The sequence below is a fragment of the Symphalangus syndactylus genome, chromosome 3, assembly GCF_028878055.3.
Source record: "Symphalangus syndactylus isolate Jambi chromosome 3, NHGRI_mSymSyn1-v2.1_pri, whole genome shotgun sequence".
NCBI lineage: Eukaryota > Metazoa > Chordata > Mammalia > Primates > Hylobatidae > Symphalangus > Symphalangus syndactylus.
In genome coordinates this window covers 21,049,252-21,063,762 of record NC_072425.2, presented here as the reverse complement: position 1 = coordinate 21,063,762, position 14,511 = coordinate 21,049,252, and the positions used below count along the sequence as shown (strand labels likewise).

The window sequence follows — 14,511 nt, the reverse complement described above, 5'->3', positions numbered from 1 at the left end:
AAATTTATCATTTGTTTTATACTTCCTGTAAATATTATACATGTGTGTCATATTATACAATGTTGGTATAATGTGGCTTCTTTTCATAGTAACAAAAAATTTAGGAACTAGATTATATCTATAATTTTCTTATGAAATAGTATTCTTTCAATGAATCAGGGCATGAGTAAGTTTTACAGTAGAAATGTTTTATCTCTGGCTTATCAAAATTTTGAAGAAAGTAACATGAAAGTTTTCATACACAGGAGTTCTCATCAAAAGAACAAGGCAATCTTCAACATACAAGTTGAAAGTCTTGTTTAAATATTATCTCTACTGTCTCTCTAATCAGAATCTTCCAGTTGATTTACATTGGTTATATTGTGAATAACTGTAAGCTTAAGAAATGTTTTGCATGGAGCATACCTCAAGCATGAACAGATGAAAACTCCATATTTAAGCAATTACATGCAACTCAGAAATGCCAATTTCCATCACAATTAGCCTGAGTTATGCAACATATTTTTGTTCCTTTTTAGTATATAGTTGGTATATGGTTTTATAATTTGTTTAACTGCCTATAACGAAATTTTGAAATCACATAGGCAATATAAAACCTTAAGAGAAAGAGCACCTTTTAATTTTTCCCAATGTGCCATGTTTCTACATTGCTTATAGAGCTTGTACAAGAAACACTGTTAGTTTCTATATAAAGATTTCCATAAAATTGTTATAGTTTCTATAAATGCATAAAGATTGTTGGTTTCATTGTAACACTCTGTTTCAGTGCCAGTGGAAAGAAAAACTACCTGCAACTCTAAACAGCAATCTATATATACAGGGGTAGGTAACTGTGCCTGGACCACTCTTTAAAGGGCTCTAAGAGGCTCACTGTATTCCATCAAAGGGTGGATGAGCACACTGGAGAAGCAACTTTTAGCACACTCAACTCTAATTGCCACTCTTAGAAAAAACAGGCTATGAAAGTACAATTGTGAGGACAAATTATTAATTCTACATGTTTTCGTATAAGAAGTAATCATAACTAATACATTTCAAAACGGTATGTGTAATACCTATTATACTTGACACATTACAAGACTATGGAAATCTCTCTAATAGGTTATTATCTCTTAATTTCAAACCATCCCATACTAAATATTATAATTACTAAAGGCTCATGTTTTTTAATCTGAAAAAATCATATAATGTTTTGAGACCAAAGATGGGATTTTGACGAGAGTGGTGACCATAATTTGCTAACATGTTAATTTAACCATTCTTTTCTCCCTTAATTCAATTAGTATTCATTAAAACTGAACTAATCACAATAAATAAAGTTTTACCAATTATTTCCATAACTATGAATGAACACAGTAAACATAATAGAATAATTATAAACCCACTTAATTAACTACAAGACTATTTTCAGCAGGGAAAGCTATTCATTTTTTTCTTACTTTTAATGTCTGATTGACATGTTGATATATTTGAGAAACCAATTTCTAGAAATGAAAGAAATACATTATTATTGTGCTTCAGTCCTTTAACAAAATATTCCAATTGGCTTTTATTAAGAGCCACATTACCTAAAGTTACAGTAAGAGACTGAACGGTACCTAGTCCAAGCTACGCAAATCCAAAGTAACTCAAAACTTACATCTGTAATTTAGTAATCTTAACCCTAAAAAGAAATTTTAGACTACTTCATATTACAGTTAAGGGAGACAGAATTTAAGAAAATTTCATAAGTAAGCTGTTATTAAAATTTTTCAAAAATACAGGATTCTTTTCAAGTCAGGATCCTACCAATGTTGATGTTTTAGTGTTTAAACTAGGTAAGGATTAAACAAAAGCAGATGAATAAATAATATGAACTCTGAAAAGCCCCTGCTTTTGCCTTGTTTTTTTTTTTCTTTAAAAAAAAAAAAAATAGGCAATGCATGTCTTTCAGGAATTAACAAAGCCTGTATTTCCAGGTTTAAAGATCGCAGGCTTACCAGATTTTAAACGAAATATTGAGTGCTACAGTGATTTAATGGTTTTAAACCATAGATGTCATTGTGGTCTGAGGGTGTCACAGACAACTTAAGGAGGGAAAAAAATGGGGCACAGAGAAATCACTTTGTCAGTAATTACAATCAGGCTGCTCATTACTTCTTCCTTCTGTATCAAGACCCTTATTTACATTTCAGATTACATTTTTTATGAAACAGTAAGATCTATCAGAGCTGAGAGGACTGAAATAATGAGGGGAAAACATTTTAATAAAACGTGTTGGGTCTGCATTACTTCCGTGACAGAAAGAAAGGCTTCTTCTGTAGTGATGGATCATTTATTCTGCTTCTAAACGAGAAGCAGAAAGATGAAACTGATGAACTTTTACTGCCCATTTGTCTTTAGCAGACAATTAAGACAGAGAAGATCAAAATGGATTATCATACCACGCAGACAACTGGCCCAACAGTAATACATCTCCGGGACCACAGATTTGTAACTCTCTTTTATCCCTCCCCTTTCTTCTTACTTCTTTTTCCACTCTAAAGGCAGTGCTAGCTTTGTGGCTCAAGGAGAGCCAAAAGGCTGGTCATCATTATTCAGTCACAGATGTCAATCTAACCTCCCTTTTTTCTCAGTTTCTAAAGCAGTGAGCCACAATAATTTGTGACAGATTCTTTTACTGTAAGGTACAAAGAACACACAGAATAAAACATCTAGCAGCAGCAAGCATCTCTGATCAATGTGCTGGTACATGGGAAACACACTATATGTAAAAACAAGCACTGGTAGTTTAGGCGAATGAGGAGAAAAACTGGGGGAGGGGGAATTGTGTGTGTGTGTGTGTGTGTGTGTGTGTGTGTGTGTGTCTGTGTGGTAATAAGTGCTATACTTTGTGGTGAATTATCTCAAATATTCCTTAAGGATTACATCATAAATGTTTTAATACTAGAAATGTTGTCGAGATTAAGTGCATATTCAGCATTTAAGGTTTGTATGTAATAGAAATATTTCTAAGAATTCCTTTATAATAGTTTTACTGTAGGAAAAGATAATTTAACAAATGTGAAGAAGAAAAAACTAAGCTTAGAACCTAAATGATAAAAAGATAAATTAAAAAGCACACAGTTCTCACTTTCTTTCCCAGCAGATACAACTCTCAAATATATTTCTGGGAATTTGGAGGTAATGTCTCCAAAACAAAGTAGATCCTTCATTAACCATTTCTTGGGTTATAGGAGGCGAAAAAAAAAAAGGAAATCATGTGTCAAGTTGGAGGAAATAAATAAATCTCTGCTAAGTGGGGCTGAGTTGTGTGCACTCTTATAAGTCTACCTCTGGTCCATGAGGACCATTCTCCAAATTTCAAAACGATGTCAATGATTTAAACAAAGAAAACAAATACTACTATACTATGTGCACCTTTAAATAACTAAAGCTATCATTATTACTTAGGTTCCTACTATAATTCTAATAATTCCAACTTCAAAATATGAAATACTTGTAAGACCATCCATTAACTAAAGCAAAGAGAATTACATTCATAACATAATATCCAATCAGTCAACTGAGCTCTGTATACAATGATGGAATTGATATTAGCGTATATTTCTCTCAGTACACACATACGCATGAATAGTACATGTATGCATATACGTACACATATACTCTCCTTAAACGCACAAACTTCTATGTGTACTCAGGGAAATAATCATGGAAAGATAAACACCAAATTGTTACAGTGGTTATTTCTGTGCAGTATAATAACCGATGATTTGTATTTTCTTTCTTTTCATTCTTTTGTAAATTTATTTTTGCTTTATCTATAGTTTCTACATGTTTTGTCATGAACATATTACCCATGCAGTTTTTTAAAGTTATACTAAAAAAGAAACCATGTTGTTCAAAAACTTTCAGATATAGTAAGAAACTATGTTGAACGGAATAGACCCAGATGGTAACTATGATATTTTAAGTTTCTCCTATAAAATTCCATCTCACTGAGTAATTCAGATCATGGAACTACAAAGGTTATTTACCTAGACACAAGACTTTAGAACAATAATTTTGTTAAAATTTATGGACTCAAGTGTATTCTAAATAATACGTTAAGATTTTCCAGCCTTTATATATTGTTTAAAGAAAGGAAATTCATTAATGAAAAGGTCCTATAATCCTTGGATTGTGTAGTTTGAATCTAAAGAGCCCAATCTCATAGAAATTTAAGATAAAATAAAAATTTAACTCTCCTGGTAGAAGATGAAGCAAGAGACAGAGTCGTAAGATTTTAATATTTTTTAAAATCTTATTTAAAATCTTGAGATCAAACACAAAGCAAACCATGCCAGTTCTCTTGGGTTCTTGTATTATAAGATCTCATTACAAAGCATCTCATTATACTGATTATCCAGTTCTATTTCTGGTCATATTATGTCCCCTTTATTCATAAAGATGTATCAGATACCTTGCTTTCTATACAACAAGACACACTGCAAAGGTGTTACTATCACTGTACTGGGTATTTCTATTCTATTGTACTTACCCTCATTCAAATACTTTTAATAAAAAAATTAAATAGATGTGCTTAAGAAACATGCTTTTACTGTATATGGTATTTCACATGTGAAAGGTTTTATAAAGTTGTCTTATTCAGTGTAATCAAGAACGCTTTTATTTCAAAGCTGCTTTAAAAAGTATACCAAATTGCATATTTGAACTAAAAATGTAAGGTGCCTCAAAAAAGCTACAAAACATCTTCAATATCTCTCAAGATAGAAACTAGAATTCTGAATGTATAACCTAGAACTAATTATAAAAAACACAGCAACATCAGAACTTCAGCACTATCTTGTGAGTAAAATCGTTCCTTCTACCCCATTCTATGCTTGCAGAATGCTGTCAATTCAAGATGGTAGAGCCAACTGGCCAACCTTAACTCACTACCCTCATCAGCACCACCCTCACCCTTAAGTCCATTTCTGCACGTGCATCTTCTCCTTCCAATACTACCATAACACATAATTTCATCATCTATTTCAAATTCCAGGAAATGTTATAAACTTCCCTCTTCTCTCTTTTTTGTTACACTGCTTCTTGACTTCTGAAATAGCATTTTTTTAAAAAGTTCACAGGCAATCCAGAAAGGATTTCCTAATGAAGTGCAGACTGTAGCATACCTCAAAGTGAAGAGTAAAATTTGTGATAGGTTTTCTTCCTTATTTTGTGTTCATTTTCTCCCTAAAAGAAACACCCCAAATCTAGCACCAATATTTTCAGTCCTACTTCAATACATTTTACTTTTTGTCTTTGGTTCCTAATTACTGCTTTTCTTCCCTTCTAAAAATTCATTTATCTCTTTCAGTAAAAAGAACAGTAATAATATGTTGAACAACTCTGAAATAAATTTTGTCATGTAAAAAATTAATTACGCATTCCGAACCTGGTCACTGTAGTCCTCCGGGAATTGCCTCTGCACCTCAGGATCTGTAAATAATTGACAGATAATATTAATTGGCTTTGGATTAGTGAGCAAGCAGAGGATCACACATTAATATTTGATCAGAAGATGATAGCAGCCCTGGCAGGGGATCCAAGGGGGGCAGCTGAGGCTGCTATGTTGATGAGCACAAGGAAGGACTCGGCAAGGCACTCCCATTACCTCCTCCAGAAATACAAAAAAGAAAAATTTTAAAGACCTGATGCTACTGTTAACTTTAGACTATTACCTAATGCAAAAATCTTGCCAGCTGCAAATTGCCCTCAATATATTTTTCCAGAGAAAATGAGTCTTAAACCTGCTTGACTTTTCTTCTCTCATCAGAAGCCTCCTTTGCATAGTTACAGATGTGGGCTTGATAAACCACCTTAAGCACTGGTTTCAGACTGGGGAGAAAGGGGGAGTGAGAGAATTCTTTCAAGGAATAAATGCAAAACTCATCACTTTAATAAATGAAATATATCCTTCTCAAAATGCTTATACACTCTTATGAAAACGCAGATAAAACTGGATGGAAGTTTTCTTCAAAAGAGGACCAACGCTTTTGGCTTGTCAGTGTAAACAAAATATCATGAAAAAATTATGTTCCAGCTGACATAATTAAACTTGCTCAGAAACTATACAAATACATGGCGGAAAATACCTTTTATGACCACCTATTTAAAATGGAGTTACTAAAGGGATCACTTTATTCTTAAATCATAAGCAAGATGATCCAATGCCATCTTCTGTAAGTCAATACAGAAGTGAACAAACTAAAAGCTATTAGCATTCCATTTACTATCGATTAGGAAAACATTCAATCATTTCTAATAAGGAAAAGATTTGATTCCTTTGAGACATGTTAAGGGAAGTGATCAGAGGTCAGAATAATATCTATTTGAGAAATCATGTATCAATTCAAAGGCTTATGGAAAATCATAGATTTGAGGGTCTCCCATCTAACAGTGATCACAATATATGCTACCCGTGGCTACCTTTAAACATCACACTAAAAGACTAATTTACATCCTTGTGAAAACGAATCCATGTAAAAGTTCACTGCAGTCCATTTCTTCAGTGAATAATCAAGAAGGGAAAAAACTAAGGGTCTATTCACAAACTACTAGGATCCTAGAAATATCGGTTTTCAAGTCATTAAAACCAATGTGTATTATTTTTTAAAACCCAAGACTAACAACAAAGGCAGGAATATTCAAAAGGTTACGGCAAAAGTAGAGCTTCTCAAAACGAGTGGTGCAAAAAAGTTGAAACTATCTGCAAGCGATTTCAACTCTTGACGTGTATTTTGGTTGACTTAAAAGTTGGGAATCAATTTCTTTCTTCACCCTCATCTTCAACTACTGGGAAGGAATCAATGATGTGTCTGACCAACTAGAAAACTCTGGAGTAATAACCCTGCAGTACCAATTCAGGGCTTACCTGATAGGCAGCAGTTTCTTCACTTGACCTGTCTTTGGCCCGAAGGACTGAAACTGCCCAAGGACTCAGCCCTTGTGAGAGAGGAGGCCAGCGGGCACCAAGAGTGTGGCAGGAAAAGGACTAGGCCAGCGGAAGAGAATTCGCCAGCAGGAGACAAAGGGGCAGCCTGTTGCCCAAGAATCCTCTACCAGCGTACAGTGAGGGGAAAAGGGGGTGAACAAAGAGGAACAAGGGGACTAAAAAAGAGGGCAGTGGCTATAATTCCTAAAACATACATAAGTAACTTAAAATTTGGTCCAGAGACCCAAAAAACGTAGCTCTAAGCCACTGAGGGACATAATAAAACAGAGGTTGGGAAAGCCACTAAATCATCTAAGGCTTATTCTTTTTCTTCCAATTGACATGTGGTTTAACACTTATTCTTCAACTACCAAACTTCATACAAAAATTACTCTCATGCCAATTGTTACTATCGCACCCTCTTTCTTGCAGTAATTTGTGCTTCTTGGGAACTACAAAATACCCATGAAAACAAAACCAAAGACTACTTTTCTATCACCATTTTGTGAAAGACTATATGTCCGAAACCAAAATTTGTAGTATATTCTTCAATTTTTAAAAATACCATTCTTATTCATAGGTGGCAGATGGTTCTTAAATCTTTTCAGTCAACTATATTAATAAGAAACCATAATAAACTCGTTTAAAAAATATTTTTGATTAATATATACAACATAGCATTGAAAAAAGCATGGGAAAATCAATGAAAAGAAAAAAAATCAACCTATCTTAACACACTGAAGATAAAGATGACCATGGAATGCCAAGAAGGAGGCCATTCAAACTGTATTATTCCAAATACTGCCTCAATGGAAAGCAACATAAATGCCATCAATTAGATTCCTTCAATTGTCCTAAGACTTTCTAAAATGAAATTACCAGGTTTTAACAGAATAACGTTCCAAGATAATACATGCATTATTAGTTACTATGATTCCAGCATCCAACTTTTGGTTTCTTTTCATTAAGGCCAGTAACATTTACAAAAAACAAACTTCGTAGGCCTTTAACATTCACCAAAGCAATATAATACATTTTTAAAAAGAAAGAAAGAAAAGCAATGCTTTTTAAAACCAAGTCAACCTATAAAGTTCCATTCAATTAGCTCAAAGATTCAGTCTGATAGTTCATAAAACTATGAAAGCCATTTTGGAAAGATTAACACAAAAACTGCAAATAATTTATTTGAATTTTCTTAAAATGTCTAACATGGGAGGCTGAAATCTTTTTTCACATTGAGTCAATTGCAATGCCATAATGTCACCAAAATATCGACATTGGAAACATCTGAGTTAAAAAGGTCCAAATACAATCTGCTTTTCTCAAGCAACACAACACCCGCCTTACTAACAGTTTCAGCATGGCACATGTACAAAACCTAGCACCCTGCAGTTAAGCAAACCGCCTTTAAATTTTCTGTCTGGCAGCAATCCACTTGCGTGTCTGTATGTTTTTACAAGTACTCTATGTATTTCATTGCGTCAGCTGCATTTCTTTGAGTTTTAAATGGTCTGGGAACATTTTATGAAATGTTCTATATCTTTATATGGAAAATAACATACACTGGAAAACTGTGCATCGGTCTAATATTTATATATCTATTTCTTTATCCACCATTCAATGCTATAATTGCTAATGTTCCAAAACACCTTCTCACATTCGTAAGTTCACCATCAAATGCAAACAGCTAACTTTCAACACACAAATCTGCAGGGAAGAGCACTACCATGGAAGAAAGAAAGTACTACCATGGAAGAAAGAAATTTGCTTAGGCGATTGGCAGTAAGAATAATCAGCGTATGTCAAGCTTTTACCCAAGAATTGTCCTGCTGACAGAAAATTAAGAATCTAGTGGTACACAGCACACCCTTCTTTCCTTATCCTTTTCTCTCAATAACTTTCTCCTACTTTAGGCAATAGATAACTCACAAACTTAAAAATCAATGTCATCAACTCCCAGGAAAATACTTTTCAACAGAAAAAAATATTGTATTTAAAATATCTTGCTAATAATATGTACACTCTAATAGAATCCATGCATCTCTTAACCAAAGAGGCAGGTGGCTCTCAGACAAGGTTTCTTATCATGTCATTGTGATGTCACAGCACCATGGCCATCAAAGAGGCTGTCCCCACAGAAACGTGTGCATCACTTTCACTGAAGGCCACAAGAAGCATTTCCATATTTAAACACACACATTTCACAGTATAGGACTCCCAAAAGCACAATCTCACTCAGGCACAGAACATGACCATGCTTAAAAAGCTATGTCTTCACAGCAGGAAAAAACTGATCTCCCAAACAAACATGGCTAACATTTTTTTCTTTTAAGAAAGGCTAATCTTCTTCCATCTCAACAGTCTATGTTTTCCAGTCTCCTACTATACATAATTTTAAATCTTTAAGATATACCAGATTGCCACATCATGTTTAATTAATAGAATAAGAGTGTGGGCAAGACTTACTGGAAAGGTGCTATAAATTATTTTACACAGGCTCCAAACACCCTGAGTTCTGCCTTAGGCTTAAAGTTCCTAGAAAACGTGGTAGACAGATCTTTTACAACAGAAATGCAAAATAATTCATAAAAGTGCTGTGGTTATGTATGAGGGCTCATTTGTACATTGGTAACTCGTATGTGTACACACACACACACACACACACCTTACCAAATTATTTTCCTTTTTCCCTCTGTCATACCAATGACTTCATTTAAAGAGTCAAGGCATGACATATTTTTAAACTGATTAAAAAATACACCGACTTCACTTTGTACAAAACACGTAACAACTGCATACTAACCAAACGCCACTATCTCCTATAATAGGACCTCTTTTAGGAAATTCAAGAGAAACTGCAAGTGTAGCAGTTAACACGAGAATCTACACTGCTTTCACTTTTAACATGTTAGGTATTCAAGGCAGAAAACATTACATTTAATGCCCGCTGAATTTACCCAATCATTATCTCTAGGATATTTCAGTCAATAAGAAACAAAATATTGAACATATTTAAAGCTTACAATTACAAAATCTGCCCTTTAAGAAGCAGGACTTTAACATTAGCTATAAACCATATAATCTCATTGTTCAATTTCATGGAGTTTGAGATACTATCTTCCTCTCCCCACAACCATAAATGTTAATCCAAGCTGTAATCAGATTTAATTTTCCAGATGAGAAGATGGGAATATGCTGCAAACAGGATAACAGTCCACTATACTGCTCTTTCACTAATGACATTTCCAAATTTTATACACTAAAAATGTAGACTTTCAGAAAATAGTCTAAGAAGTTGTATAGTTTGAGAACAAGCTCAAATTTTCCCCAAAATACACCCAGAAATAAGCTTTCTTTTAATCCTCAAGAAGAACATTTTTTTGTATTATGCAAAATTAAAGTTTCTTGATAAGATGACTGCAAACTGGACTGCATTAAATATAGCATTTCAAGGACACTAGTAAACTTACTAAAGCTACAAAAACTCAGCTTCATTTATTTTACATTGTAAAATACCTGACTCATTAGGTTAGCATTTTGTAATAACTAAACACAATTATTCTAGTAAATTATATTGTTTGATTATTAAAATTTACTTGTTACAAATAATATATTTTTGAAAAGAATGTTTGAAATGTCTTACAGAGTTTAAAAATCACCAGTATGTTTTCCTTTTTTTTGACAATGAAACAAAGAGGTTTAGGTTGTTTTTCCTTTTAAACTTTTTTAATTAAAAATTACTCTTTTCAAAAAATACTGATTCTAAAATGCAGATTTGACTCTAAAATTTGAAAGACGTCTAATTCATAAATTAGAGAAAAAATCATTTGGAAGGACTATAAATGAACATTTATTTGGATTCCATGTACAAATGAAATTTGTTACTTAAAAAATATCTATTCTAGGTGTAACTTTTTGCTTTAGCACATGAAGGCTGTAAGACATAAAAACTTTAAATCATCCCAATTTTTAACCATGAGTCTAGTCTAGCATTTTCCCCCAACACTGGCATTTAAAATACAATCAAATGCAATTTCACAGCAGCCAGCCTGATAACATAGGAAGTTAACCATCAACACCCATAATAAAAACACAAATAACATTATTCAAGGAAAGACAGCAAAAACCCACCTCAGTATGGCAAGCAATGGAGCCATTCACATGCCAGATTCCTCCTCAGACTAACATATTCTGCCTTTCAGACATATCCTGCTCCAATGTGACTATTTACGCATAAACAGCAGACACTGACCTATTGTTTTCAGTTGTTGAAGTTATGAATGTAGTACAGTTACCAATTAAGTGAATCAACAAGTCCTAAATGCATCAGCTGTTGTACAAATAATAAGTACATTGACATTATACAGTAAAATCTAGGGAGTTTCATCTTTCTGGAGAATATGGAAGGATTTTAACCAGCAAATGCCACTGCTTACTGATAGTTTGAAAAATTTTTTATAACTTCATCTACAAAAGGAATATAAGTCTGATCCTTAACCAAATTTATGTTATGTGAATCCAAAAATCAAACATAAGTGAAATTCCAAAGGGAGCTTTAAAATGCAAAAGGAAGGGTAGGGTGTGCTGGAGGCAAAAAAAAAAAAAAAAAAATCAAAAGGATATATTCACTTACATTTACCTTTTTCTCTACTGAATATCTTAGTTTTCAACTTTCATTATTACTTAAATTTAAATATTTGGAATTTTTAAAAATTACTTCAAAATTATTGGAAACAATTCCTTAAATCTATCAATTGATAGATAATTATAGATGAGTTTTTTTATGATTATAATCTCAGGCTTCCATGTAATTTCTCTACGAGTTGGGATTCATTTTATCCCACTTTTTTGAATGAGTAACCTGAAGTGTCACATTTTTATGCCAATATGAATAATTACTTTATACTTTGCCTAAACGACAGCTGTGCCCTTTATGTATTACAAATATGACATCACTCCATATGGTCTTCATAAATAGATGTATCGTATCTGTCAAATTTAGTGAAAAGAGATAACTTATTTATTCAAATATAAAAAACTATTGATGGAACACCCACTATTTGCCAGGCACTGTGACAGGCATTTTAGAGAAGTTTTCTGATTTTACCTTTCTGACAAAGCTACACTATAGAGGCTATCAAATCAATTTTATCATAGTTAAAGAAAGCAATAGGTTATCACTTGTCCAAAGTCAGAAAATTAGTAGTCACTCGTGGAACAAATGCTCTGCTGTGGCTGGCCCTGTTGATAAATAAGCCACAGTCCTCACCCTCCAGGAGTTTACAGTCTAGCCCTAATGGAGAACACAGAGAATTAAACAAGCAGGTACCATGGGGTTTGGTAAGTGTGATACTAGGAATCAATCAGCACAGGGGCATCTGGCCTTGTCCTAAGGGGGCAGAAAAGGGTTCCATGAAGAAGTAGTAGAGCCAGGGGTAGAGTCCAGGACTAGATCAGGGCTCATCCCATGACACCGCACGCCCACTTCTGAAGCGTATACAATATAGTGAATAGGTCTGTTGTGAGGCCAAGTTCCATGTCTTACTTAACTTTGTCTCCTACAAAATGTCTTAACTGTTATAAATACCGAACAAATATTTGGAGTGTAATAGAATTAATAGAACAAAATAAACTCATTAAACACCCTGTGTCTCCAAGTGGATAAAAGGCCAATTTCCAAACATCCAAATGAAAACAAGCCTTTGAATGCTACAAACTTCCTAAAGATCACACTGGCATGTCGTAAGCACACAATAAATATTAGTTGTTGTTATATTATTAACCCCAATGGAGAAATAAGCAAGCACTATAAATTCGATGACTACAGATGTATAGGTGTGCCTCAAATTGGAAATACATGTGTTCCTGAAATAAACTTTTATAAACCCAATTAAAATTTTCCCATTGCCTTCTACTGCTTACTTAGAAACACTATAACTTTATCAGAAACTGATTTTCTCTACATTGTCAGTAGTTCCAAAATCTTTAAGCTACAGTTTATTTGCCTCCTGGCATCTGTTTTGCTAATGATCTGTAAACATCAAATACACGAGGGACTCTCCCAGATTTACAGAAACCCTGAGGTGAATCTGTATAAATTGAAGGACCCTTCTGCTAATTCTTTTGCTTTCTAAGTTTGCATACTGGGTTTCAGGAAGAGTCCCAGTAAACATTTTTGCAGTAACAATTATAATACTACCAGCTACCTCTTATTGAATGCTTAGGTATACCAACCATTGCCATAGGTGGCTTAATTTTTATCCTATTTAATCAAAATGACTCTTCCAGGTAAGTAGAAGCTCTCTATTTAATAAATAAGAAGAGTGAGGCTCACAATGAACAAATTCAGAGTTAAGTAACAGAGTTGGGATTCAGCCTGAATCCATCAGGCTCCAAAGAATCCAACACTGGCTTTTCTTTTTGGCTTTATTTATTTACGTCCTCCTGTTGATCTGTCTTCTAGTCATTACTGTGACTCAACAATAAGAATACATCTGGACAAATAACTACAACATGTTTTCATGAAACAGGCCTTAGCAGATTATGAATGAGAGCTTTCCAATTTCTTTATTTATAGTCCTCTGCCAAGTTCAGGATATAAATAAAATGACTCCAAAGTAACTAGCACTCTATTCAACTAGTAAATACAATATTTAAAAGATGAATTCATATTAAAAACTTAGAATAATTTTGAAGGCTAGAGTTATCCTTATCTCATCTATGAAAAAAAATTGCTAAACAAGTAGAGTAAATAAGAACACGGAGAAAATGTCTTCCTACTTAAGAAAACGTGTTCTCGTTGTGTGTTCTAAACCACAATGAAAACCCCAATGCTGGAGTTCCCATTCATACGGGAGAGACAATGCGGACATCTCTGGAGGGGAAGCACATGCCCATCAAACAGAGCCTTCCTTATACCAAAATCCTGTCTTCCCCACTCCACCCTGCTTCCAGGGAACAAGCCACCGCTGCCTAGCCTTTATCTGTACCATTAGAGAAGCAGTGCCTATGTCCTTTGAGACTTTTGTTGTTGTAGTAAAATATACATACAATTTACTATTTTGACCGTCTTTAAGTACCATGTGGTGACATTAAGTACATTCACATTGTTGTGCCACAATCACCACTATCCATCTCCAGAAATTTCTCATCTTCCCCAACTGAAACCTTGAACCCATTAAACACCAACTCTTCATTATCCCCTTCTCCCAGCCCCTGGCAACCACCAATCTACTTTCTGTCTCTGTGAATTTGAATACTCTAGTTATGTGATATAAGTGGAATCACTTAGCATAATGTCTTCAGGGTTCATTCATGATGTTGCATGTGTCACAATTTCCTTCCTTTTCACAGATGAGTAACATTCCATTGTATGTAGATACCACATTGCTTATTATTCCATCAATGGACATATGGGTTATTTCCACCTTTTGGCTATTGTGAATAATGCTGCTATGAACATGCACGTGCAAATGTCTACTCAGGTCTATTCACTTCTTTTGCATATATATCCAAATTACTGGATCATATAATAATTCTACATTAATTTTTGAGGA

The 14,511-nt window shown here is 33.9% G+C and overlaps 1 protein-coding gene across 21 annotated transcripts in view; it reads right to left on the bottom strand.

Annotated features, from left to right (window-relative positions):
• The window catches only part of DENND1A (DENN domain containing 1A), a 553,551-nt gene that overhangs the window by 414,680 nt on the left and 124,360 nt on the right, over nt 1–14,511 (bottom strand). For 16 of the 21 annotated variants that reach the window (XR_010119966.1, XR_010119965.1, XR_010119967.1 and 13 more), the window contains exon 3: nt 5,417–5,460. The exons of the other annotated variants lie outside the window; for them this stretch is intronic. Coding sequence is in view for 13 of the 16 variants with exons in the window: in XM_055271159.2 (XP_055127134.1) it covers nt 5,417–5,460 (44 nt within the window). In the remaining 3 variants the exon portion in view is untranslated. The remainder of the gene's footprint in view (nt 1–5,416; nt 5,461–14,511) is intronic. 21 annotated transcript variants of the gene reach the window in all.